Consider the following 25446-nt stretch of genomic DNA (forward strand, 5'->3'; position numbering starts at 1 on the left):
AAGTCTCCTAGGACCCTCACCCAAGAGGCCAGAGCAGCCCTAGAAAAGGTACAGGACTATATGGCCACCAGACAGGCCAACAGGTGCAAATCAGACTTGCCATTCAAATTCATCATTTTAGGCAAATTGCCACACCTTCACGGAATGATTTTTCAGTGGGAAAGAGTGGAAAAATCAAAAAAGGACAAAGACTGTAAGGATCCCCCCTTAATCATAGAGTGGGTTTTTCTCAGTCACCACTGGTCCAAAAGAATGCCCAGGCCACAGGAACTGGTATCAAAATTGATCTAGAAAGCCAGGACCCGGATCAGGGAGTTGGCAGGATGTGATTTTGAGTGTATTCACATCCCAATTGAGATAAACTCAGGCCAAATCACAAAAGCAATGTTGGAGTACCTGCTTCATGAAAATGAAGCTTTGCAGTTTGCTCTGGGTAGCTACATAGGTCAAATTTCAATTCATAGCCTGCTCACAAATTATTTAGAGAACAAATTCAGTTCAAATTGTCATTAAAAAATGTCCAGAGCGGGAGGCCCTTAAAAGCTCTAACCATTTTTACAGATGCATCCGGAGCCTCTCATAAGTCAGTAATAACGTGGAAAGCTCCTCAAACTCAGCAGTGGGAAAAAGATACTGTCGAGGTGGAAGGATCACCTCAGATAGCTGAGTTGGCTGCATTTGTTAGAGCTTTTGGAAAGTCTCCTGAACCATTCAATTTGGTCACAGATTCAGCCTATGTAGCAGGTGTAGTATCCAGAGTTGAACAAGCTGTACTGAGTGAGGTCTCCAACGCTGCACTTCTCAACTTGCTCTCAAAACTAGTAAATCTGATCTCCCACCGAGAGCAACAATTTTATGTGATGCACATCAGATCACACACCGATTTACCACGGTTCACAGCCGAGGGCAACAGAAGGGCTGATGCTCTTGCTGTGCCTGTGGAGATGGCCCCACTCCCAAACATCTTCAGACAAGCCAAAATCAGCCATCAGCTTTTTCACCAGAATGCACCAGGCCTAGTCCGCCAGTTCCATCTAAGTCGGGAACAGGCTCGGGCAATTGTGTCAATGTGTCCCTCGTGCCAGCAACACGCACTCCCAGCCCTGAGTGCAGGAGCAAACCCCAGGGGATTGAAGAGCTGTGAGGTATGGCAGACAGACGTGACACACATCATGTCCTTTGGCAGACAACAGTATGTCCATGTATCTGTAGACACCTTTTCTGGAGCTGTCTATGCCTCTGCCCACTCAGGGGAGAAGTCTAGTGATGCCATGAAACACCTAATACAGGCTTTCTCTTTCCTGGGCATCCCCAAATCAATGAAAAACTGATAATGGACCCACGTACACATCCAAGGAGTTCAGAAGCTTCCTGCAGCAGTGGGGAGTAGAGCACAAAACAGGCATCCCCTACTCCCTCACAGGTCAGACCATCATGGAAAGGACCCACCAAAATCTCAAAAGGGTCCTCAGCCAACAACGTCAGTCTCTAAAATTAGAAACACCCCAAATTCAGTTGTCCAAAGCCTTGTTCACTCTGAACTTTTTAAATTGCATGTTTGAAAATCTTAACCCACTAATTGTGCACCATGTCAGAGAGAACTGCCAACTGCAGCTGAAAGCAAAGCCACCGGTAATGGTAAAGGATCCAGCAACTAGGGAAACAGAGGGACCTCATGATCTGATCACCTGGGGTCGTGGGTATGCGTGAGTGTCCACTCCCTCAGGTCTCAAGTGGGTGTCAGCCAAGTGGGTGAAACCTTTCATCCCTAAAACTGCAAAACCACCTGCAGAGGCCCCACAAGTGGCCAGTGCTGCCTGGAGGAGGAGAAAGCTCTGAACCCTCTCCTAATTATAATTTTCCCTTAACAGTATTTTTCTGAACAGTTTATCTGCACTAGATGTCATTTTTTTTTCTTCTTCAACTTTAAAGGTACTCAAAGTCAGAACTCTGAACATCTCCCACAGACTGAGCCTTCCTCCTTCTAAATTTAATAAGAAAGAGGGAGATGTTACAGTGTGTTAATTTGGTTTATATTGTGTTTCATAGGTTTTGTAATGTTTTCCCCTGTTCCCCTTGGAAACTGTATCATGTGGTCAGTCCCTGCTCAGCAGTGCCTATCCTCCCACACTGGAATGTAACCCAACTCTGTCCCACTCCCACCTTACCCCTGATTGGGTAGTGGCTTATACCCGCCTTAGGCCCTTCCCCCCGAGGTAAAAGCCCGGGGGGGGGGGCGGGCAGGCTCTTTTTGCCTGGAAACGGGGACAAGGAAGGATCTAGCTACTGGCTCCGGACTTGCCAAGGGGCTGGAACCCAAATAAGGCGTTGATTCTCCACCAGAAAGAGCAGACTCTCTTTCTTTTTGCCATCAGCGGTTGTCTGGGTCTCTCAAAAGAACTCCCTCACTGAAGGAAACAGCAACATACCCGCAGAGGATTGTGGTATGTAGTTGAACCTCTCTCAATGAAGTTGAACTGGTTTGCAAGTTTCTTCTCTGGCACTTTTGGGGGAGGAGGCTCTTCTGCCTCTGCTGCCTCAGCTTCTTCAGCTGCTTCAGCTGCTTCAGCTGTCTGTGCCTCCTCTTCCTCTCCTGAAGCCTGCAAGAAAATACAGCCACCCCAAGAGAACCAGTCATCTCTTTCCTTCTTCTCAGACTGTTGGATTTCTGCTGCCTAGTGAAGGAGACTGTAACTGAAGATTTAAAATTAGGAGACTTCCAGCATTTAGATCAAGCTGATTCTGAAATGATATCTGAATGGGAATATAGGCATTCAGGAACTGAAATTTCTTTAAAACAAAACCTGACATAAGAGAGATAATATGGCACAGCTGCCTTTGGTAAAATGGACTCAGGGACCAGAAGATTTTGTTAGCGTCCCATTACCCTGTATTTTCATTTTCTTGCTAGACAATGAGTTTCACCTGAAATTCTGACACTGTGTGGGTTCTGTGTGGATAAGAACAAACTTCTCACAGGCTACTCCTTTCCTATCAGCCAACTGCCTTTAAATCAGGCCACTACTTCCTTCATTCAGTTATGCCTGATGCTTTCACCCTCCAGATTCTGTTTTTCACCAGTGAACATACTGTCCAGGAAGATTCAAAATCCCAGCAAATTACACTTTATTTTGATATAACATCTGGATAAAGACAGATCTGGTATGATCCCCCTACTCAGTTTCTATATCTGAAAAATGCCAGCAGGACCACAGCTGCCTGGCAGAATCGGAAGGTTCTCACCTACAGCACTGACATCTCAGACATAAAAGAATCAATCACAGAAGCAAAACCAATTTATAGTAAGGTAATTTAAAATCTAATACTAAAAATAAAATGGACAGCTCTTAGCTGGCTAAAGAGAATTACCTCAGCACCTCCTGTGGGTTCTTCATCTTTAGTCTCTGTCTCTTCAGTTGCCTCAGCAGAAGCCTCCACAGGAGCCTTTTCCTCCTCAACAGGAACCTTTTCTGATCACAGAAAGGACATGTGACATTTCATCCAATTTTCTATAGATCCTCTGTCTTCTGGAGCATTGATATACCTATGTATCCTTCCCTAATGCTGTATCCTTAGACAGCACAGAAACAAGGCCCCACTTAGGAGAACAATTGTTTGCTCAAAGACACAAAAGTGACAATGGTATTCCTAGAATTTATCTGCAGTACTTATGGATGAACTGAAAAAAAAAAATATTTTTTTTGGCTCAGAGCAAACTTATGTAAGCCTTTTCTGATCTGAGTAACTCTGTTTCTGGTTATCTCTTCAGCTCTGGACCTTTCTATCCTTCAGAATTGTCTGCAGTTATGTACAATTACGAAGAAAGTTTTCAAGGCACACAGAAGTTGTAACATGGTTGTTCTTATTTATATGGATAAAAAGTAATATAGTCTTGTTAGAGAATGATGGATGTCTACATTCCAATCACAGCCTTGACTGTGCAGTCACTTCAAATCATCATGCATAGTTTGTAAAATGTAAAGTAAAGGAGACACTGACCCTCAGGAGTTCCAAGTAAGAACTATTCCCAGGAGCTTACCCAGTGTTATCATTGTGCTTGGCAGTTACCACCTTGACAGAACACTCATAGTGACAGAAATTCTCCCTTCACAAACAGCAGAAATACAATAAAATCACTAGCCAGTCCATCCTTCCCCACTGAAAATTCAATCCTAGAACTCTTTACTAACAACAGAGCTTTCAGTCTCTGGTTAATGTGTCTTTTTGTCTGAACACCTAAGAATATTGATAGTAGCTCAGATCAAATGTCCAAGTAGTTCAGGGTTTTGTATCTCACACTGTCTGAAAGTAGATGTCTTGATAAGAATTTAAGAATTAGTCAATGTGTGTGATAGTTTCCTGAACAATAACCCAGATTCCAAACATTTATGCTTTAATACTTTAAGTCATGTCTGAAGCTTTCAAAACAGGCTAAGTAGTTTAGACATGTATGTCCAACTAGTTGTAGTGAAAGATGTTTAAAAGACAATAAATAACTTCGAAAATTTCAGTGTTAGCATTCAAATTACTCAAAAAAACACACATCATTTTCTAGACTGCAGCAAACATCTGGCTGATTATTTTTCTAATTTTGATTGCCAACAAGGATGCAAGCCGAAGTTGGAGCTGTTTAACTCTATGGTAATGCAGCATGATCATTCCATCGTGTTGAATAAGAAGAATCAGTGCCTATCTGAAAATCATTGTGCTTTCAGACAATAAAGCTACCTGATTCAGTGCTTGATCTGATACTTTGCCGCCTGCCTTCATCTGAATCTTTGGGTACCAAATATCCATTCAAAGTGAAGTGAATGGCTGTTTGATCCATATTGTCCACTAGCTTGTATGCTCGTTCCTACAAAAGAAAAACCCAAGAAAATAATAGAATCACAGAATCATAGAATTCTGGAATAGTTTAGGCTGGAAGAGATCTTAAAGAACACCTTGTTGCAACCTCCCTGCCCTGGGAAGGGACACTCTCCCCTAGCCCAGGCAGCTTAAAGCCCCATCCAGCTTGGCTTTTAACACTCAGTTGTGGAATCCATAATTTTTCTGGGCAACCTGTTCCAGTGCCTTAGCATCTTCATGGTAAAGAACAGTTCAATCTGTATAAATTTCATTATGAGCTGTACCTAAAAGCAGTCAGAAGCCACTAAAGAACACAGATGCTTCAATACTTTCTTCTTATATATATGATAGCTTACGATGTAAATCACAGCATAGAAATGAGCTCACTTCAGTTATTGTGGAGAATTTGAAGGTATGGATTACTGATCACTTGACTTTATACCACAAATATGGAAAACTTCAGCTCCAAATAGAAGAGAAGTGCTTTATTTGATTCCACAAGACTGATTTCCTTTCTCTGGAATAGTGTAATGGTTGGTCAAATATGTACAGTAGCAAAGAGGTGAGACAGACTTGGGAATATTTTGCTTGGTTTTCTTTTCTCTTAGGTGATGGTTTTGACAGGGATAATTTTCTTCACAGTAGCTACTGTGGGGCTGTATTTTGAATTTGAATGAAAACAGTGTTGATAACACAGGGATGTTTTGGTTATTATTGAGCAGTGCTTGCACAGAATTCTGTTCCCCACCCCACCTCGTCACTATCTCACCCATCTGACCAGAAGGATATTCCATACCATATGGTGCCATGCTTAGCATAAAAATCTGGGTAAAGAATGCTGGGCGGAAGAAGAATGGTGGGGGGATGTTTGGAATGATGGGGTGTATCTTACCAAGTAACCATTGACATGGATCCCTGCTTTCTTAGGCATTACTGAATATCTGCCTCAAGTGGTGAATTTCTTGTTTTGCTTTGCACAGTTTTTGTGCAAAGTTTTTATCAAACTGTCTTCATCTCAACCCATTAGTTTTCTCACTTCTACTCCTCTGATTCTCTCCCCTGTCCTACCACGGGAGAGTGAGTGAATGGCTGTGTGGGGCTTAGTGGCCAGCTGGAATTAAACCACGACACCTGCCTAAAGTTGGGAGTAATTCAATGCCAGAGTTGGAGGAGCTGTCCCCACACCCTTTCTTTCCAGATGTGTAACCCTTCCCAGGGAGAAGTGGGAGACAAAGCCATCACTCCACCCTTCCCATGTGACTGCCTGTGTTGTTGACTGTATATAGTAATGGGAGAAGGTTGCTCCAGGGTAACGCAGTGTAAGCCCTGCACAAATAAATGTGAAGGTGTGACTCTTGGATATTTTCTGGCTGTCTGTTGCTCACTCCTACTCATCATAAATAAAGCCTGTCAGTGATTTCACAAAACACATTTCTGAGCTCTCCTATAATTCAGTCTTGATGTCTGAATACTGCGGCATAATTCTTACAGACTGAGAAAAGCCTTGCATTCTGTCCTTTAACCACCACAGAATGGGAAAAGTAACTACCTGAGATTAGCTGTATTAATTACCTTCACTGACAGATCTTGTTCTGAAACTGTGACATCCTTCTAAATAAATGCATCAATGCTTTTCGACTTTTACCATCTGTAAAAACCCTTTAAGAACCATTGGCAGTAAATATGTAACAAGATGTAGCCACATTAAAAGAAAATTTACCTGGTTATAAACCAAAAAAAAAAAAAAAAAAAACCCTACAAAACCAATTCATTGCAAAAAATTCCAGTTTTATGGATCATGTCACACTTACTTTAAAGCTGAATCTGACGATATCCTGGGGAATATGGGGATTGTTAGCTGTCAAAGTACGTGTAACTTCCTTTTTTAATTCCTTTGGAATGGAAACAAAATAGTATTGTGAATAAAACTTCACTACCAATACCATACACAGCAGCAAAAATCACCATGTTTTGTGCTCAGTTCTGTGATGTTCAATTCATTGCAGATACCTCATGTGCAGGTGATGCCATCACAAGTACAGTGCTTGTGGCCAACCTGGCTCAGAATGGAACGCAGAAAAGTAATCCTGCTTCCTACCACAGCATTACCTGAGCTTTCTTTATCTTAATTCTTATCTAAGATATGGCAGTACTTGAAAAATGCTAGCTGCATTCTGTAGGATGAGACAGAAAACTCATGTCTTTAAAATTAACGCTGTCCAAAAAAAACCTATAAGCTCAATCGGAGTACTTTCAGGATTGACCACTGTGAATAAAAAACCATACTGCTGTTAACTATTTTTACTGCCTGAGTTGCTTCCCTTTCTCAACTAGTTTAAAGGCAGGGAACAATGCTAGAGTTTTATAAGGTGTGAGAAGAGAGAAACAACTGCAGTTGGAAAGGTGACCAATTGCAATGCTACTGAACCAATCTGGGAAGAAATAGCAATAAAATTGTAGGACACCTCCCTATCCTGTGTATTGCACAGAGGCACCTAAAAAGCTCAAGGTTGGCTTTGGGTCCTCCTTAACTGAGCAAAGCCCCAGCCCCGTTTTCCCTTTCGGATTAGCTCTGAGCAGTTCCAGTGTTTTAAGCCCAGAACTGGGTTTCAAAGCACATTCTCTCTGTTTTCTTGTGGAAGCTGTTTCAGTTGGTACTGCAGACACTGTACTTCAGCAAGTACTGGAGTTTTACCCTTGCAGAATTTCCTCCAAAATCAATGGGTAGGCTTCTGCTTATGGAGTTTTGTACACATCTCATGACAAGACAGTTGTTGCTTTACTCACATCTTCAGTTAGCTCCAGCTGATCTGGGGATCTGACTACAGCTCTTGCTGACCAGTCCTCTCCTGTTTCAGGAAAGTCACCTTCATCCTAGAACAGGAATGACAAGCTCAATAATGCAACAAGACTGACAGTTTTGCTCCTTGCCAAAGCAGCACTTCTTGAGGCACAGAGCAAAGAGATAAAACCAACATTCCCACACCTGTCTTTGTTTTGAGCTGAACAGAAAAAGACAAATGGCAGGCCACAATCTGAAGATTTTCATATGGCTACACTTGCCAGCAAGAGTTCAGTGTGTTGGAGGAGCTGCAGGCTGAAGATAATTCCTGCCCTGGCACAAAACTGAATTAACTCCAATAGGAAAACTCAAGTATAAAAGTTGAAAAATTCTGTTTCCCTTGCCACATAATACCCAAGGGTGTTACAGGACTTAAGGACTACTCAAGGGCACAATACAAGAACCTGCAATTACTCCTGACATGTAATTCTATAAGCTACTCTTAAAATTTAGTTTGAAATACAAAGCTGCAGGGATGTGGCTTCTGGAGGAATGTTAACCAATTTCTTACAAAGACCAGCATGTCCCCATTCTCCCAGCAACAGATTGCTGCTCTCCCTGGGTTGATGTCATGATATAAGGTCATTAAAAAAGAAAATTAATCACTGCAGGAATGAATTTCAATTAATTGTCCTTACAGAAAAAAACTCAGAACACAAAGCTGCTGATTAAAGTGCTTAACTGCTCCAGGCAGTATTTCTCCCTCAGTTCAAAATGTGTAATGAGTTGATTTAAAATAAATCAATCATTCTTGTAAATGCAGTTCTCTCAAGCCTGCTAACTTTGCAGCCATACAAAGCTGAGGATGCAGGTCCAAGGTGTAAGCACAGCTCATGGCTGAAGCTATAGAGGCTGGACACAGCAATGCTTTGCTACCTGCAGAGCACCACGAAAGTAAAAAGCACAACAATGTGTCAAAACATGCAGTGACTGAAAGTAACAGAGAATTTTGCATATTCCAAGAGCCCACAGAAAGTGCTTTATTTCTTTTCCCAGGGGAGCTGAAATGAGGCAAGCTGTAAGGAAGGTCAGGCAATCTGATGCACAAGAGACGATGACTGCAGAACTGTTGTTTGTGATTTAATACTCCCCACAAGAACACCTGCTTGTAGAACATTTATAATATACAATTTGATGCCAGTTAGTTCAGTGGCTGTTTTCCCAAGTGAATCAGATAAGAAGTATTGTGTTTATAACATTTTTATATATGATTTTCATTTAAAAGTAAATAACTTCCCTTTTTTAAATGGTGAAAAGAGTAACATTTAATGCAACTGTGATTTGTCCCAAGAAAGTTAAAAGCTGTTTATCAATATGCCTGTTTAAAGGCATGTAGACTGTACTTCCATCCCTGCCAATGGATCTAAATAAGAGGAAGGTAGATTAAATCAGGGTATTCTAATATTTATTTGCCCAACAGGAAAAAACATTATCATGAATCAAAGAAGTTAAGGCTATTTTCTCTAAGGCTTGTACTTCTTTGTTAAGTGAATATCGGCTATGCTTTGAATTTTCTAAACTGAACAGGCAGTTTTCTCACAGTCTGAGTCAGGTTGCACTTTGGAATTTATATCCCATACATTTTATTTTAATCTTTTCATATTGCATTTTACCCAAATTGTGCCTTTGTTGCAGGTGATATTTTTTGTCCTAACTTGCTGGTGCATTTCCCTTCTCAGTGGAAACCTACAGCAACCTCTTACTAAATCAATTAATATTTTATCAACTTTATTAAAAAACCTTCATTGTTCAGACCAAATCTTTTTTGCATCTCATAGCTAAAAGATGGAAAACACATTTTATAAGACTTGAGAATCTTACCCATTTTTTATGTCCAGTTTTACCAGCTTTACCAGCTTTTCCTGCTTTTCCTCCTGAAGGTCCACCTTGGCCCTAAAGTGAGAACACATCCAATGTAAACTTTCAAAGCACCTTTTTTCCAAATTTAAGCAAAGCAGAATAAAAGTTTGATGCTTGCTCCAATGGTATGTTTTAAAAGCTGAGTATGCCAGCATTCTGTCTATAAATTATCTGAAGGAAAGACAGTCACTTTCAGAACACAAGACAGTGATTTTTCAGCATGAAGAAACACCAGACTCTGTCCTAGTACAACACTACTAGTCTGTCTTAGTCTGTGAAACACCCAAATATCATACACACATTTTAGTGCCTCGGTCAAACAACACTCCTGTCCCAAGTGCTTGCAGGGCACAGGGAGCCCAAAGACAGTAGATCCACAACCACAAAGCCATAAGCACTGAGAAAATGTGGAAAACACTGATGAACAGCTGGGAAACTGACCACTGTCAACATGCACAACCTGCACTGTCAACTCCCCTGCACACATGAAAGCACAGAAATTTTTTTACTATTACAGGCTTTAAGAAGAACAATTCAATAGTTATTTATAGAGTGCCTTACAGAGGGAGACTACCTTACCCAGAGTGAAGGAATAACAGAAGGGCACAACTGACAAAGCTTTGTGAAAATTTAACAGAAAATGGAAGAGGAAATGAAGAGGATCCTTTTGAGGAAACGCTGAGGGACAGACAGGACCACGAACCCTGAAGGAAGAGTTAGCTGATAAATCAAACAAAGGGAACAACATTAGAAACCTTGGCAAGAACAGTTTCAGGACGGATCACAAATAACATTTGATGGTATGGATGAAAAAACCAGAGGAGTTACTCAGAAAAAAGTGTCTGACTTTGTGACAGAAAACAAGAGGATACTAGACAAGAGGGAAGGAAAGTGAAGAGGGAAGGGAGAGGAAGCTCCCATGGGCTGATTGATTTTCTTCAGAAGAACATTAGAGTGCGCCTTTCAGTTCAGATCAAAGGTCCACCTAGCCAAGTATCTTTCGTCTGTTCAAAAGAAGGTACCTATTCTATTCTCTCCAGGATAACCTCTTAGCTTGCCACAGGGACTTGAACCAGAAATGCTGTCCTTTCTATTCCATATCAGCAAACCTTTTTCTCCATAAATTTATTTTGTGATTTTGGAATCCATGCACATTTTTAGCATGCACAACTTCCACAGCGAGGACCCCACAGTACAACTACATGGTAATGCAAAGAACCAGCGCATGCTTTTTAAGTCTGCCATTTGTTTCTCCCACCTGGTTTTCCTTCTTCTTCTTCTGAAAAGCCCAGCTTTATCACAATATCTATTCTTCCTCTTCCATATGTCTTAAGAACACTTTCAGGAGCACAAGTTTCCACAGAGATTCCTACACTCCCCTCATGATTTCCCTTCATTAGGAAAATTAAATATTCACTTCCACCACCTACTTTCTGTGTATTAAACAATTAAGCAGCCATGAAGACTTTGACCCAGAATCCCCAAGCATTGTTGATCAAACCCCACTACTTGTTAAGACTTGACAATAAGAGTTCAGAAAAGAAATATTTTCAGAGAACAAAGTTCAGCAAAAATGTGAGACTGTCTCTGTGTTATATTTCTTTGTATAAGCTAAGACACATAAAATTGCTGTCACTAACAAGGCACTAGGGATTATCTTTATTCCAGAAGATACATATTAAAAGCTGTGAAAAATGAGCAGAACAATACATTTCTGTGTTTAGAAAATGTGCCTCACTTTGAAATACAAATTTTTGTGGTGCAGGTGAAGAAAATAGAAGTTACAATATTTTCTCTATGGTCCCACTGTGGGCTGATTGCAGAGCAGAGAGGCTAAGAGGTCCTGTGTCACAACCACTACTGAGACGACTGGATCATGTAGCTGGCCTGTCTCCCCTATATGATTGCTTGGCAATGGGCAAGAGAGGGTTCCCTCTGATAAGAATCCTGTTTTGTGTGAATTAGATGTGAGTTAAGCAGATTTTCAGAGCAAAATTTTATTCAGATCCAAATCAAAATCGAATTCTTAATATTAAACATGAAACGAACTCTACTTACTATTATCCTTTGTAAACAGGTCTACAAAAGCATTTATCCAATAGCAAAGGCATTTCAAGGCAATCTGAGGATAATTGATTTTAGCAGTTGCAGATTTCAATTAACATAATCTGAACAGCCACCTGTGAATAAATATCTGCAACAGTATTAAAATCTGAAAGTGAGACCAAAGAAAAGCTAGAGCTATGAGTGCACCTTAAGGAAGCAGCACAAACCCTGACCTCCTTCCCGTACCCTAAAGAGTTTGTAGAGTAGAACATTAATAACTTTTCTAATCAGTCTGTAGCTGTACCTAATCAGGTACTGTGGCTAGTTGGCTCTATTTCCCTTGCCTTTGTACAGTACTATCATGGTTTTACGACCAGAATTTAATGATGCAGTACAGGTCTGGTATGATGGAGAGACTCTGAGACTCGGGATATGGCATGGAGGACTACAAGCAGGAGATGATAAGATGTGGGGCACATACTTGACATCACAGACACTACAGCTGTAAGCATCTAACCACTGGCCAATTAGAGAATTGCAGACCTGCAGACAGGGAAAATGGAAGAAAATCGGGTTTAGAGGTAGCAAAGAAGTATCTAGCATACTGAAAAAGCACCATATGCAGTAATATCAGGTGTAACGTGGAGCACCAGACCAACAGAAAAAGGGAAAGGTGAAAATATAATAGCTAACATATAAAAGAAAATCCAGGTGAAGAAACCATCAAAATGACATCTTAACCTCCGCAGTGAAGGTCTCCAGTTGCTGACAACTTATCACAACATCCCCACCAACACCACCACCAACAGCAAAATTAAACCATCAGTCTTAGGAATCTGAACATTGGAAGAAGGATGAGCACAATACCAGGAAAGAGGTAGAAACTGGGAAGCTTTCGTGCAACAACTTTAACCACAGTATCACTACTACTAATTTTTTTTTTTTTTTTTTTTTTTTTTTTTTTTTTTTTTTTTTTTTTTTTTTTTTTTTCCCCAAGAAGTATTTTTTTTTAATTAACACATCTGGACTGATGATAATTTTTAGACTAAAATTTCAGTCACACTGACATGAAATTTTTAGTTTTATAAGTTGTGCCTTCTCTTTGCCCATAAACAAAATTTTGAGTGCAACAAAGTTTACAAACTATTGCAAAATAGAGAACCAGGCTCTGAAAGTCTTAACTTTGACCCTATGCATGTTTTTAACCTCTATCAAAGAATGGCTGTTGTGTATGACTGCAAGAGAGTGCTCAAGAAAGAGGTTTCATTGCATCTGTCCATGAGATTACCAGCCTTCTCCATGCCTCATGCCTGCTTTCCTACCAGTCTCTACTTGCTGTGACAACTTGCTTTGGGGCTCCCTCAAATTCAGCAAAGTAGTTCCCTACAGTAGGGAGCGAGCACATGACTGACAGAACATAAAATTTTACTTATTATGTCTGATATTTTGAACTAAAGAAGCTCCAATCACTGCATCCAATCTGAACAGTTACACTTTAGAACTACTTTTATCACACAGATTATTGGTCAAATGCTGCTGTATGGACACAGCCCATGCCAAAGACATGATAAACCTGCAGTGGGAGGATGGGAGCCAACATACAGAGATCAGTGTGGGTCTGGGGCTTTCTTCCATGTGTGTTCCACAAAGATAGGACAGCCATACCTGGCGCAGTCTAAGAAGGAGCAGGTCCTTAGCTTATTCTGGGGTCGTTCAGCAAAACTTTTGTCTCTTCCCCAAATAAAGTATCCCTCACAATGCAGAGACCTACTTCAACAACAACAAAAGTTGAATGATTTATTTGCTGGATATTCTGGAGTCTTGCAAGTCAAGGTAGAGACTGTAACTCCACTTGACTCAGTACTCTACAGCATAAAAAGTAAAAACATACTTTTCTCTGCAAGCACCATTCGTGCTACCACCATTTATGCTGCAGAAGGTTCATCCCAAAGTATCTCAAACTTTTGGAACCCAGCTGGAATGTGGCACAAAGACGAAAAAATTAGATGAGGAAAGATGAGATCCTAGTATTTTGGCAATATTAGCAATAGGTGAAGGTCATCAAAACTAGATCTGTTTAAAACTACTACAAGAAGCAAGCTGGGGAGCAAACATAAGTCAATCAAGAATACTAAATCTTTTATTCTGTCTCCTAATTCAGGTAATAGCACAGACAATATTGCTGTGCTGCTTGGTGAAAAGGGTAGTCCTGACATCTCTTTTTATTGGTGTATCTGTGGTTTGTTCTTTTGCTGGGTTTTTTTGCAAGCTCCTGCTGTCTGTAAATCTTTCCAAAGCCAGCACACTTTCCTTTTTCATACCTTCTCTTAAAAGTTCTCTCTGCCACATTAGCTGTAAAGAGTCCTCAATAGCATCTAGGTGGTTTGTGTCTTGCCACCATGGCTTCCTCATTCTTCTTTTTACTGTAACAATGCATTACCCATAAACTATGATTAAAAATGTAATCCTTTTGCTCTGACAGGCACCTAAAATACATCACACAGTGTTTGTACAATAGGGAAGAGGTCACAAACACATCTGAAATACAAATAAAAAATAAATTATAACTGTGAATCACCATAATGATTATATATTCACTAGTAAAATATTTACAATAACTTGAATATATAGGTGTTGCTTGTCTCTTTCAGAGCTACTGGCTCCATTTTGCCCAGGCTGGCTTGAGACTGTGACAAGACAGGAAAACTCTCCTGGGTCCTAAACACCCAGGGAGTGGCGAGCGGGCTTTTTCCCCTTATCATGAGAGAGAGACCCCATCTGTGGCAGAGGAAAGGAGTCAGACTTGATCTGAGGATGAATCCAAGGTCTTTATTCCAGCCTTTGTCCCATCCTGTTCGGACATCTGCCTCGGACCGCAGCTCAGACCAACTCATGCCTGGGACCACATGGTCTGGGCTTATATCCAGGGAAGGGGCTAAAGGAGGGGACAAACCAACACCCAGTGAGGGATAAGGTGGGAGCGGAACAGGGTTGGAGGGACATTTAAAGAAACTAATGGGAATATAAAGGGAGGAACCTTCTTGGCTCTTACCCCATCATTTGATGTCTTTACCTGAACTCTCCAGAAGCTGGGAGGAACAGCCAAATGACAGACAGGGCCTGTAGGAGGGAACTGGGAGGAGTGTGGGAGGATGGACAGGGAAGAGGGGCAGGGACAAACCTCAGGATATAACATTTTCCAGGAGAACAGGGAAGTAAAGAACAAACCATTATAACATAAAACTCAATATAAAAATGAAATACAATATGAAAACAAATAACACACAGCAACATATATGCATGTTGAAAATTCAAGCACATTTTTGTGTATCACCTTAGCTACAGGGAAAAAAAAGGGTAACAGTCTAATATTAATATCTCAAAGAGAAGCATTCAGAACTTAGAAAATGTGAGAATTAAGGTTGCCAGGGAAACATTCATTTCATCCCATTGGACACAGACATTATGATACACAGTTCAATTCCATAGTCACACACTTCATTTTCTGTAGGTTTCATGCCTCACTTCAGTCCTTCCAGTTTATGTTGCTATAGATTATTGGTTTATATTGTTCAGTATCTAGAGTGGTGGTGGCTTTCTGTAATCCATAGCCTAAGTGAGACATCAAACAAAGAACCACTCAATCCAAATAGTTACATTTTAGCAAATTCTAGTTAAACTAAAGATGCTTTTGCTACAGAAAAACAAACCAACCAACCAACCAACCAAAAAAAAAAAAAAAAAACCACCCAGCCTTCCTAAATCTTCCTAATAAATGTGCTTATATCCTTGGCTTTACTAATAATATTCATTAACAAGAAGAGGAGTGTGAATAATCATGAGGAATTTAAATTAGGGAGGGGAAAAAAAATAAAAGGAGACATGGTTGCTAGGGAACTAAGGGACAGGCAGGAGGCATTAAGGACTTTCTCACATCCAGGTCACAATCATAACTCTGACCACTCTGGGAGATGCTCAACTGCTCTATAGAAAAATTCCTGAGTCAGAACTAATGGAGGCTAATCATTTTACTCTCATGACTTACATTAAGTAAATAAACAGATTTCCACACTTTGAAACGGCAAAAAGATATTAGAAGCCCATAACAGTCAGAGTACTTAAAGGAAGGCTACAGAAGACCCAAGTGACTGTCTCTTTCTGGATCTTTCTTCCAGGGTGTGTACGACAGCAGCAGCTAGGAATTCTTTCCTGGGTCAGACATCTACTATGCTACAAGACAAATTGACTATTGATTACAGCAAAGATACCATAATCCAAGAGGATGATAAAAATGAAAAGAGAAAACAGATGAAAAGTGGTGGTTTAAATGCAGCTTAATATTCCTTTCACTTCTCACAGCTCCCTCTATCACAGACAAGCCACTGAGAGGTATAAGTAGCTGCAAAATCAAGTCCTTCAGCAAGGAGTCTTCCTGCTGCTCAACCATCCAACAAGCATTTCCAATTGTATTTTGGGTAGGATGTCTGGGTAATATATATTTAATTTTTCAGTAGTCATAAAATAGGAAAACAAAAATAAGAAGAAAGTACTGGCTACTTTCTAAAGACCATTGCTGTAAATGAAAAAAAAAAGTTTTTAAAAAAAGCCCTACCAGGATGGCATTTCATAAGAGGTATCATATTTCTGCATCCAAAACAAAAAAGATGGTGAGGGCAATCATCAAAGACTTGTAATGTTTTGGAGAAGTTTTGCCCTCAGCTCTCCAGTAATGTTACCAGATCACACTGCAATGAAGAAAATAAAAACATCGCATTCCACCATACATTCAGGTTTTGCTCTTGTTTACTCTATCCACATTTTTTTTCACACTGCTCTTCCTTTTGTTGGTGACAAGACAGTCACTAATTGCTGATCTGAGACTTATTAACTGAACTTATACAATACACACAGGATTATTAGTACCTACTACTGTTGGGTATTCTTGACTGAATAGCAAAATCTCTGAAGTTTTTTCCAAGTCTGTTTCCTTCTGAACTGCTTTTTTCTAGAACCCTGCTTTTCAACTATTTTATCATTTGCTGCAAAAATCCTCTGATTCTAGTGGTAAATAAATCATCCTGGTGACCTAGGAAGCAGAGATACACTCTCAAGAGCCAGTGTTCATTTAAAACCAGGTTGAATCCTGAATTAGTGAGCACAGAAATCCTCCAGGAAAAATGTGTCTATTCCTCAGGTTCAGTGTCAAGGCCAGCCCTGACTATCCAAACAGGAGATGCAACTACTGTTACCACATGTGCTGTGCTGCCATCCAGGATAAGGGTCATCACTACAGCCTTTGATGACTGCTACATCCTTCTCCCATACTACCAGAATAAACTGTCCCTTTCAGACTAAATCTTGTTATGGGTCACCGTATGGTGAGAAGCCAGACACCACTATGCAAAATTTCTCCTTATGCTTAAATCAAGCTGAAGTGTCAGTTCATATTAAGCAAATTTTCCACGAGCTGAAAATTGATTACATATTAATGAAACACTCATCAGAGCAAACGACAAACCCAGACTATAATTTTTTAATATCAGTAAAGAGACATTCCTGCAGCCTTTCTGCTCCCCGTGCTAGCTGTCATCATAATACAATCAGGCTACAAGGCTGAGCAATCAGAGAACACTCCTGTTAAGTTTAACTCATCTTCCTGAGTGGAGACAGTCATTCCCACTTCCTCTACGGCACAGAACAGAGATTAACTAAAATTGTGGGGGAAATGTAATGTACTTGTAAGGTAGTAATGTGCTTGTTGGATTCTAAAAGAAATTGAAGGAAAGGACATTTTGAGAGCTAAGCTTGGCATTTCTGTAAAACTATTTCATAATTTTCCTGCTAGCTTTTTATTTCTGTTTTGAATATTAGCAAACTCCATAGTAAATCACCAGTTGGCACAAGAAGCAAGAAATCACAGCATGGAAATAAAGTCACTTCCAGCCTGCCCTGCAGCAGATATTTATTCGCACACACTAGGGATGCCAATTTAAGAGCTATTTGCCAATACATTCTATAATGTTTTCTGCATGACATTAAATGGAATGTTTGTTTTATATTCCATGGATGTTTTAATGCATGTTTAAGAACAAGTAAGCACCTTAAAAGCCTTCTCAGAGGAAGAAAAAAGAAAAAAAAGAAAGTAAGAAAATACAAAAAAAGTAAACTGTGTCTCATTGCTTTCTGTATTTGGGGAAGGGGTCTATTCGTTTCTTTTATGACATGCTGAACAGCAAAGAAGCTCTTTCAATGTCAGCAAGATTACAAGGGTAACAAGAAATGCCTCTGTCCCAATTCAGACCCTTTCTTAGCACTGCTTAAGTGACCTGTTCTTGCAAGTGGGGTTAACCCTATCTGATAAAACTGAAGAGTCTGGTTTTGTATCTTAAATCCAAATGTGTGCAAGGTCTGTTAAGGAATCATCATAAGATCTTGCTTCTCCTTGAGGTGGATGCAGCCACAGAGACACAAATAAGTACAGGGTGCCCTACACAGCTCGTTCAACGTTCTTCCTTGAGCTACATAGCAAAGGCATGGAAATCTGAAACAAAAACTTCCAACCTATCAAATATATTCAAAATAACAATCTCAAAATCACTGGCTACTTTCTCTCATCACCCGGAGACCACACACGGGACTGACACAAGAACAACAGGGTACTGTTCCTCACCCTAACGCTTTTGGCATGTCCATGCACATGCCACATGCATCAGTGTTTTTAACACTACACTTCTGAGTGTTCTGCTTGCCATGCTCAAGACCTAAATTTTCAGGGAAGCTGAGAATATGATGCACCCATTCCCTTCAGGCTGATGTAGGAAAGCTGGCTTATGTCTTTCCATAATTCCAAATCCCTACAAAAAGCTCTTGAGCTCAATTGTACGTAACGTATTTCAGATCTGAAAGGAATGGTGTTCTTCAAGTACAGAACATACATAGGTGTCATTTCCAAAGCTTCATTGGAAGCACAAAGATCCAGACATACAACACTATTTTAAGACTTTGAACACTGAAACACTGAAATATCTTATTAATGTAGACAAACATACGAAAGCCTGCAGGCATTTATAAATAAAGCTTGGTCAAGTCAAGAAATTCATCTGGAACACCAGAGACTTTAAGCCTTATGATCAACCCAATTTTGACATATTTTCACCCATCAGGTGGCTGGAGACTGAGATGGAGGCAGAAATCACCAGGATAAAGTAAAAAAGGGGCGAAATAAAGCAAGAAACTGATGCTAGAGGAGAAGGCAGACACAAGACAGGCACAGAAGAAGAGCAGACAACCCCCATATAAGGGAGAAGAAGGAAAAAATAAGAATTGATCACAAAGCATGTGAAGAACATGGAGTCATGAAAGCAAAGGAGGAGCTGGAAGTCATATATGGTAAAAGAGAACAGGTGTACAGGTAAGTATTCCAGCTTTGAGAACAATCTCAGGAAGAAAATTTTCAAAGTGAAAGCAGTCAGCAGTGAAAAACCCAAGAGGCAGAGCAGAATAAGCAATATATAAAAAACAGAAGCATAAAAAGCACAGGGGCAGGGGAAAAGAGCATAATACTACAGAAGAATTCTTGTCAATAATTGGAATCTAAACCTTGACCCACCAATTAGTTTTACAGTGGCCACTATGGCCCAGTAGTCATCAAACATCAGGCCTTGGCTGAGCAGTGAGTAGTGCAAAGGCATTGACCCCCCCCACCTCCCAAAGCCACTGAGATGTCATCTGTACTCTGAGCCAGTGAAAATGAGGAGAGAGTCTCTGGACTCAGAACCAGGTAGTCAATCACACAATTCCTCCCTGCAAGAATATTCTAGCAGACAAAAGGATGTGAAACAGCAATCAGAATTAATAAGCTCAAGGTAAATATAAGATATGTAACAAAGGACAAGTTAAAATTATTGTCGTTTAAGTTATTGTGATGAAAGTTATATGAAAAGCCAAACATTCTCTGAGTTTGAAGCGTTTATGATGTTTCAAGAGCTTTAAAATAAAAAGAATGCCTTTATAGCACATTAAATTTTTCAAACATGTCAATCAAAGTTTCTCCATTTCAGAGTATTTGTAATAATGGCTACTGAAAATGATTGAAAATATTTATGTGGAAATTCTAAAAATAAAAGAAATAGAAATTCAGAACAAGCATTTCGTCTCTGGTTTAGTTTGCATCTTTTTTTTTTTTTTTTTTTTTTTTTTTTTTTTTTTTTTTTTTTTTTTTTTTTACAATTTTAGCATAAACATTTTCATTATCTAGGACTGGATGTGAGTTTTGATTCTGAGTTCGTGCCCTTTGAAAATTTTATAAAGCCCTTTGTATCTTTGCACTTATTAGTACTTACAAGGGGATTAGGAACATCAGAGTGATCCTCTCACACTTGTTTACATGCCTGCTAACCCTCCTGCCACCAACCCTAACATCAAGCACACTGGGATTCATCTAAACATGTTAACAAAAGAGTTTTATTAGCCAGGCCATCATTCGCTCTTAAATTAAACACTTTGATACTCCTGTAGCAGACAAGACCCAAGAATCAATCGAATTAATCTGAGTTTTTCATCTTAAAAGAAGATGCATGCAGACATGTCCACACAGAGCCCAAAGGATTACAGTGAGGTCTCACAGACCCAGCCCCCACAGCACTTTAGGATTAGGACCAGGAAGGGTAGCAAATTATTCCTCTTCGTTGGTTGAGATGAGCAAAGACCAAATAGGAAAGCAAAAGGAAAGGGACAAAACTTACAGCTGGGTATAACTAAAAGATTTTTTTAAAAATTTTTTACCAAAAAGGATTTTATCCTGTATGCTCAGGAGATCCTTGGGCAGGCTGGAGACACCTTGAGTGCATTAGAACCCGCCTTGGAAGGGGTGTTCCATACTGGAAGCATGATGAAATGGCATGACAATGATGTCTGAAGACTTTGTAGTCTCACAGGATTGAACAGCATGGTGACAGAGTGAGGGATGCTGCAGCTTTGGGACAGGCTGGTTTGAACAGCTGTGTAATGCCACAAAATTCTGTGAAATGCCACAGAACTCTCAGGGTGTCAAGGGCAGCTGACAGGACAGGGTGACACAATATGATGCAGCCAGGATTCAACAAGGCAAATAGAAGCTGTGCTGACTCCACTCCCACACCCAGTCCCATGGGTTACAGATATGTGGGGCAACCTAAGTTCTCACTTCAACCCCTCAGCTCTGCTTAAGTAGGACCTGGGTGTAAATTGGCAGGTGACAAGATGAATATGAGCCCGCAGTGCACTCATGCTGCCAATGGTATCATGTGGTGCATCGGGAAGACGGCAGCCAGAAGGTCAAGGGAGGTGATCCCATACCTCCACTGGGCACTAGCTGAGGCCACATCGGGAGTGCCGTGTCACGTTCTGGGCTCCTCAGCACAAGTAAAACAAGGAGCCATTGGAGAGGGTCCAGACGAGGCCACAAAGATGATTCGGGGTCGGAAAAATCTATTTTATAAGGAGACACTGCATGTCCTCACACACTCCTGTCCTGGTTCAATCTGGAGAAGATTGAGAGGGGATCTCATTAATGCATATAGATATATCAAAGCTCGGTGCCAAGAGAATTGTGCCACACTCTTTTCAGTGGTACCCAGTGACAGGACAAGGAGCAGTGTCCATAAACGAAAACACAAGAAGCTCCACCTCAACTTGAGGAAGAACTTCTTTATGCTGAGGGTGGCAGAGCACTTCAGCAGTTCCCCAGGGAGCTCCTGGAGTCTCCTCTCCGGAGACATCCAAACGCCGCCTGGATGTGTTCCTGTGTCACCTGCTCCAGGTGGCCCTGCCTTGGCAGAGGGGTTGGACTGGGTGATCTCCGGAAGTCCCTTCCAACCCTAAGGACTCTGTGATTCTGTGAACCAGGAGGGAAAGATCTGCACTGCACACTATGACATCACAGGTGGAGGTTTGGGGAACAACAACGTCATCACTGGGGGATCACACCAAGAATAGAGCACAGAGCAGGAGCCGAGAGCAACAGGGTGAAACATGATTTTAAAGAGTTAAGATTTTAGCTAAAGGTTAGAAGCAATTTATATTGATCAAGATGTAAGTTAGATTAGTAAATGGTAGGTTAATGATTATTAGATGGCTAACTGTTATATTATGAGCTTGTTTATAGAAAAAGTGGAGTAAGTGAACCCTAAGAACAGATTGAAATCAGTAAGAACAATGGCCAGCACCTGGACTTGGTATCAATCAATGACGAAGCAGGGGACCTTGGATCGTGCCAGAGGGTCACAGAGACCTGATGAAGACTCTCCTGACTTCATCCTTTGAGACCACTGACCCAATTCGAGACCACCGACCCAATTCAAGAGAAGAATTGTACACGCACAAATGACTAATAGCGTCATTTTACTACAGAGCGGGGATGGGAGGTGCTGGGGTTATGCATACGTATTGTATGTAAGATCTTGGAAAATAAATAGAAAAGAGCCTTGTTCGGCGCGGCCATGCCTTTCGAATATGACTTCCGCGCCGCCTGCCGGTGAATAAACATACCAGTTTCTAACTTTAAAGGGTTAGAGGGTCTTTGTCCGTGACTATAACGGTTTTCAATGACTCCAGGGTCACAGCGGGGCTGCACAGTGACGTCCCCTCTGGTGGGCCACCGCCTCCCGCGAGACGCCGCAGTGACGCAATTTGGGTGTGACGTCACGGGCCCGTGCGGTGACGCCACCACAGCTGTGCCACCAGGGGAGTGCGGCAAGCCCTTACCTGCCGGCTCTTGTCGGCCGCCTTGGCAGGCATGGCTGCCCCTCACTGCAGCGGCCAGCCCTCGCCTCAGTCCCGCGCCTACACGAAGCGCCGGAAGTTGATGGCGGCAACCATGGCAACGCGCCGGAAGCGGTGGGTGGTCCCGGCCATTCCACCACCCCCCCCCCTCCGCTCTCCCCTCGAGGGAGGGAATGGTACATTCCAGCTCACGCTCCGCGGCGCAGCGAAAGCCGGGTGGTCCCGCCCCCGATGGATATTCAAATGAGGGGCGAGGTCACGATGAACGGAGAGACCCGGCACAAAACTAGTTGCAGCGGTCACGCTCCGTAATGAATATTCAAAAGAAGGCGGGGCTGCTGGGAGACCACCATTCGGTCACCGATGACAGCGCTCTCGCCCGTCATGAATATAAATAAAAGAGGCGGGGGCAGCGGAACCCTGCATCCGGGCCCCGAACGTGGGACAGTGGCCCCGCCCTTTATGAATATTCAGATAGGGGCGGGGCGCTGGCCGGACCCGGAAGCGGCGCGGCTGAGTCACGGCGGCGGCGGCGATGAGGCAGCCGCAGCCGCGGGCGGTGTCGTTGTCATTGTCGCTGTCCCCTCTCGGCGCCTGAGGAGCCGCCCGCGCCCGCCCGCCGTGCTTCCCGCGCTCCGCCCGCCGCGTTCGGCGCCGCCGCCAAGATGATGGAGGAGATAGACCGGTTCCAGGTGCCCGCCGTGCGCGCCGAGATGCAGCCGCTGGTGAGGGGCGGGCGGGTGGGGCCGCGCTGTGCCCGAGTTGAAATGACCCCGGTGCCGAGGGGTTCGCGCACCCGCCCTCGGTGTCGGCGCTGCGGGCGGGCGGTGCCGCCGTTACATAACGGGGTGTCCTGGGCGCTGCCGCCGCCGCCATCCCGGGCGGGCCCGGGGCCGCTGCTGTGTCATCCCGAGCCATCCTCTTATCCTGCCCCCCGTTCTTTTCTCGTCCTCCTCCTCCCACTCCTCCCCCGGTGTGTCCCTGAGCGCCGTCGGTAGCAGAAGCGGGCGGGGGCGGGCGGGCGGCTCCGCTCCTGCCGCGATGGAAACGCCGCTCCTCCCGGAGCATCCCGGGGTGTTCTCCCGCCGCCGGGCACGGGAATGACCCGGGGACGAGGGGGAAGCAGCGGAGGGACTGGGGAGCCCGGTTAGAGGCGCTGAGGGCGGATGGGCTTTTAATTGACTTTTACAAGATATGTGAGGTCTAAGGAGGAATGGGGCGGTGTTTGTGCCTAGCCCGGGCTGAGAGCTGCGGGGAGATGCTCCCCGGGGACAGCAGAGCTGCGCGGGGTGGGTGTGAAGTTACACGCGCAGTGAAGCCGTGGGACCATCTCCGAGGATGCATTTATAGCCTGCTCTCGACGCTAAGCTGCAGTGAGGAGATGCTTACCTTTTGTAAAGTCCAGGTATTCTGCAAAGAAACATCTCTGTCAAGTTAGCTTTGCTCACAGAAAATTATTTATGTAAGGAAAGCAATCTGTGAGTGTTTGATGCCGTTCCATGGCATGTGTTTTTCATATCAGGATGTTTTTTTACATTGTAGACACAATTATACTCAATTAATGAGCTCTGAAAAGCCTGACATAATGGTTACACTACTACATGGGACCCTGGGGAATCTTTGCAGAGAGGGAAGTCTGCAGGCTCACAGGACTTTGCAGATGCTTAAGTGGGCAGGTAGAGTGGTCCTGGACTTTTGATAGCTTCTGAAATGAGCTATGAAGGAAGGCCAGCTGGCTGGCAGCCAGGGGAGATGTTAGACCATCATCAAGCAGTGCAAGACTTTTTAGGAGCTTGTAGCTGCATTGCTCCAATGCCACAGGCTTGTTTGTGTACGTGTAGTGCCTCATCTGCCTGCCACAGGATTCCTGATTGTGTTTGCCCATTTCTGTTTTCTACCTTGTGGTAGAAAGGTAGAAGGTTTTCTTGTGTCTTCCCTTCTCCTTACTCCTGTCTTCCTCAGTCTCTGCCTGGAGGTGTGTTGCTAGTAACCTGGGACCTGTTGAAATACAGTTCATCTTGGCCTTAAACTGAAAGCTGGATAATGGGCTTGCTTGCTCAAGGTGTTGATTCATTTTGGCACCTGGAGTAAGCAGTTCCCATCTTGGCATCTGATTGTGTGAGACAGGCATAGGAATTGTTTGGGATGGTGGAAAGAACTTTAATGAAATACTTACACCGTTCTTTTTGGCAGCAGGTGAGTATAGGTTATTGCCAGGTTTATGCTAGCACTAAAGCACTTCTGAAATTTCTAATATATCAAACTATACACTATTTAGAGTTGATGTAAACACAACCTCACCTCCTTATTGCAGCTAGTGTTTGTAAGAAGTTGAGAGCACAATAAATGTCTTTTGAACAGAAGAGCTCTACAAGGTCTACTTATCCCTCAGTGGCAAGAAAAAATATTTCTCTTATTGTGGAAATATTGATAAATTATGAAAATATGCTTAGCTTGGGTTGTGTTCTGGGTTTGGTTGTTTTTGTTTTGGGCTGGGGTTTTTTTGGTTGTTGTTTTGTGGGGGGGTTGTTTTTTTTTGGATTTTCTTGATGTTTGTGTTTTGGGTTTGAGGTTTTTTGGGGGTTTTTTTTGGTGTTGTTTCTTTGGCTTCAAACCTTTGTGTTAGGGCAAAAAACTGCATACAAGCTGATGTGGGCTTGTTGCATTCCCTACTTATTGTTGGGGGGTTTTATGTAGAAGACACAACAAATGTGACAAGAATACCCATCTTTTTTTGTTTTATTGCAGGCGTAGTAGTGAAAGTAGAAAGTTTGAAAAAGCTGCTGCCAGACAAAACCATACTCTTAAGTGTTTTCTGGAAACTCCATGATAATAGTGGAAGAGTGGAATTTGCAGATAGATGCATGTTAACATGGACATGAACCAGGCAGAATCCAAAGAGCTTTTCTGGTCCAACCCAGTTGTCTCAGGGTAGGATGGTGGATTGGGCAGCAGTAGTATTAAGCTTAGGAAACAGTTCCCTTCGACATGGAAGAATTAGAAAATTTTCAGAAAGGGCTTTAACACTTGCATTAAAAGAATATTCTGAATCTGTGCTTCAGGGTTTCAGTTCTTTTCTAACTACTGGA

General features: G+C 42.3%; 2 protein-coding genes across 2 annotated transcripts in view; one reads left to right on the forward strand and one right to left on the reverse strand.

Moving 5' to 3' along the window:
• DNAI1 (dynein axonemal intermediate chain 1) overlaps positions 1 to 22418 on the reverse strand; it is a 139090-nt gene extending 116672 nt beyond the window's left edge. Inside the window, exons 1-7 of the mRNA XM_040089974.2 lie at positions 22340 to 22418; positions 9512 to 9583; positions 7636 to 7722; positions 6660 to 6740; positions 4729 to 4855; positions 3370 to 3470; positions 2430 to 2600 (exon numbers count right to left, since the gene is read on the reverse strand). Of these exons, the coding sequence (XP_039945908.1) occupies positions 2430 to 2600; positions 3370 to 3470; positions 4729 to 4855; positions 6660 to 6740; positions 7636 to 7722; positions 9512 to 9583; positions 22340 to 22372 (672 nt within the window). The 5' untranslated portion in view covers positions 22373 to 22418. The remainder of the gene's footprint in view (positions 1 to 2429; positions 2601 to 3369; positions 3471 to 4728; positions 4856 to 6659; positions 6741 to 7635; positions 7723 to 9511; positions 9584 to 22339) is intronic.
• A 652-nt stretch (positions 22419 to 23070) lies between these two features.
• FAM219A (family with sequence similarity 219 member A) overlaps positions 23071 to 25446 on the forward strand; it is a 107113-nt gene continuing 104737 nt past the window's right edge. Inside the window, exon 1 of the mRNA XM_040089975.1 lies at positions 23071 to 23082. Within this exon, the coding sequence (XP_039945909.1) occupies positions 23071 to 23082 (12 nt within the window). The remainder of the gene's footprint in view (positions 23083 to 25446) is intronic.

This window comes from Hirundo rustica, chromosome Z (genome assembly GCF_015227805.2).
Source record: "Hirundo rustica isolate bHirRus1 chromosome Z, bHirRus1.pri.v3, whole genome shotgun sequence".
NCBI classification, from domain to species: domain Eukaryota; kingdom Metazoa; phylum Chordata; class Aves; order Passeriformes; family Hirundinidae; genus Hirundo; species Hirundo rustica.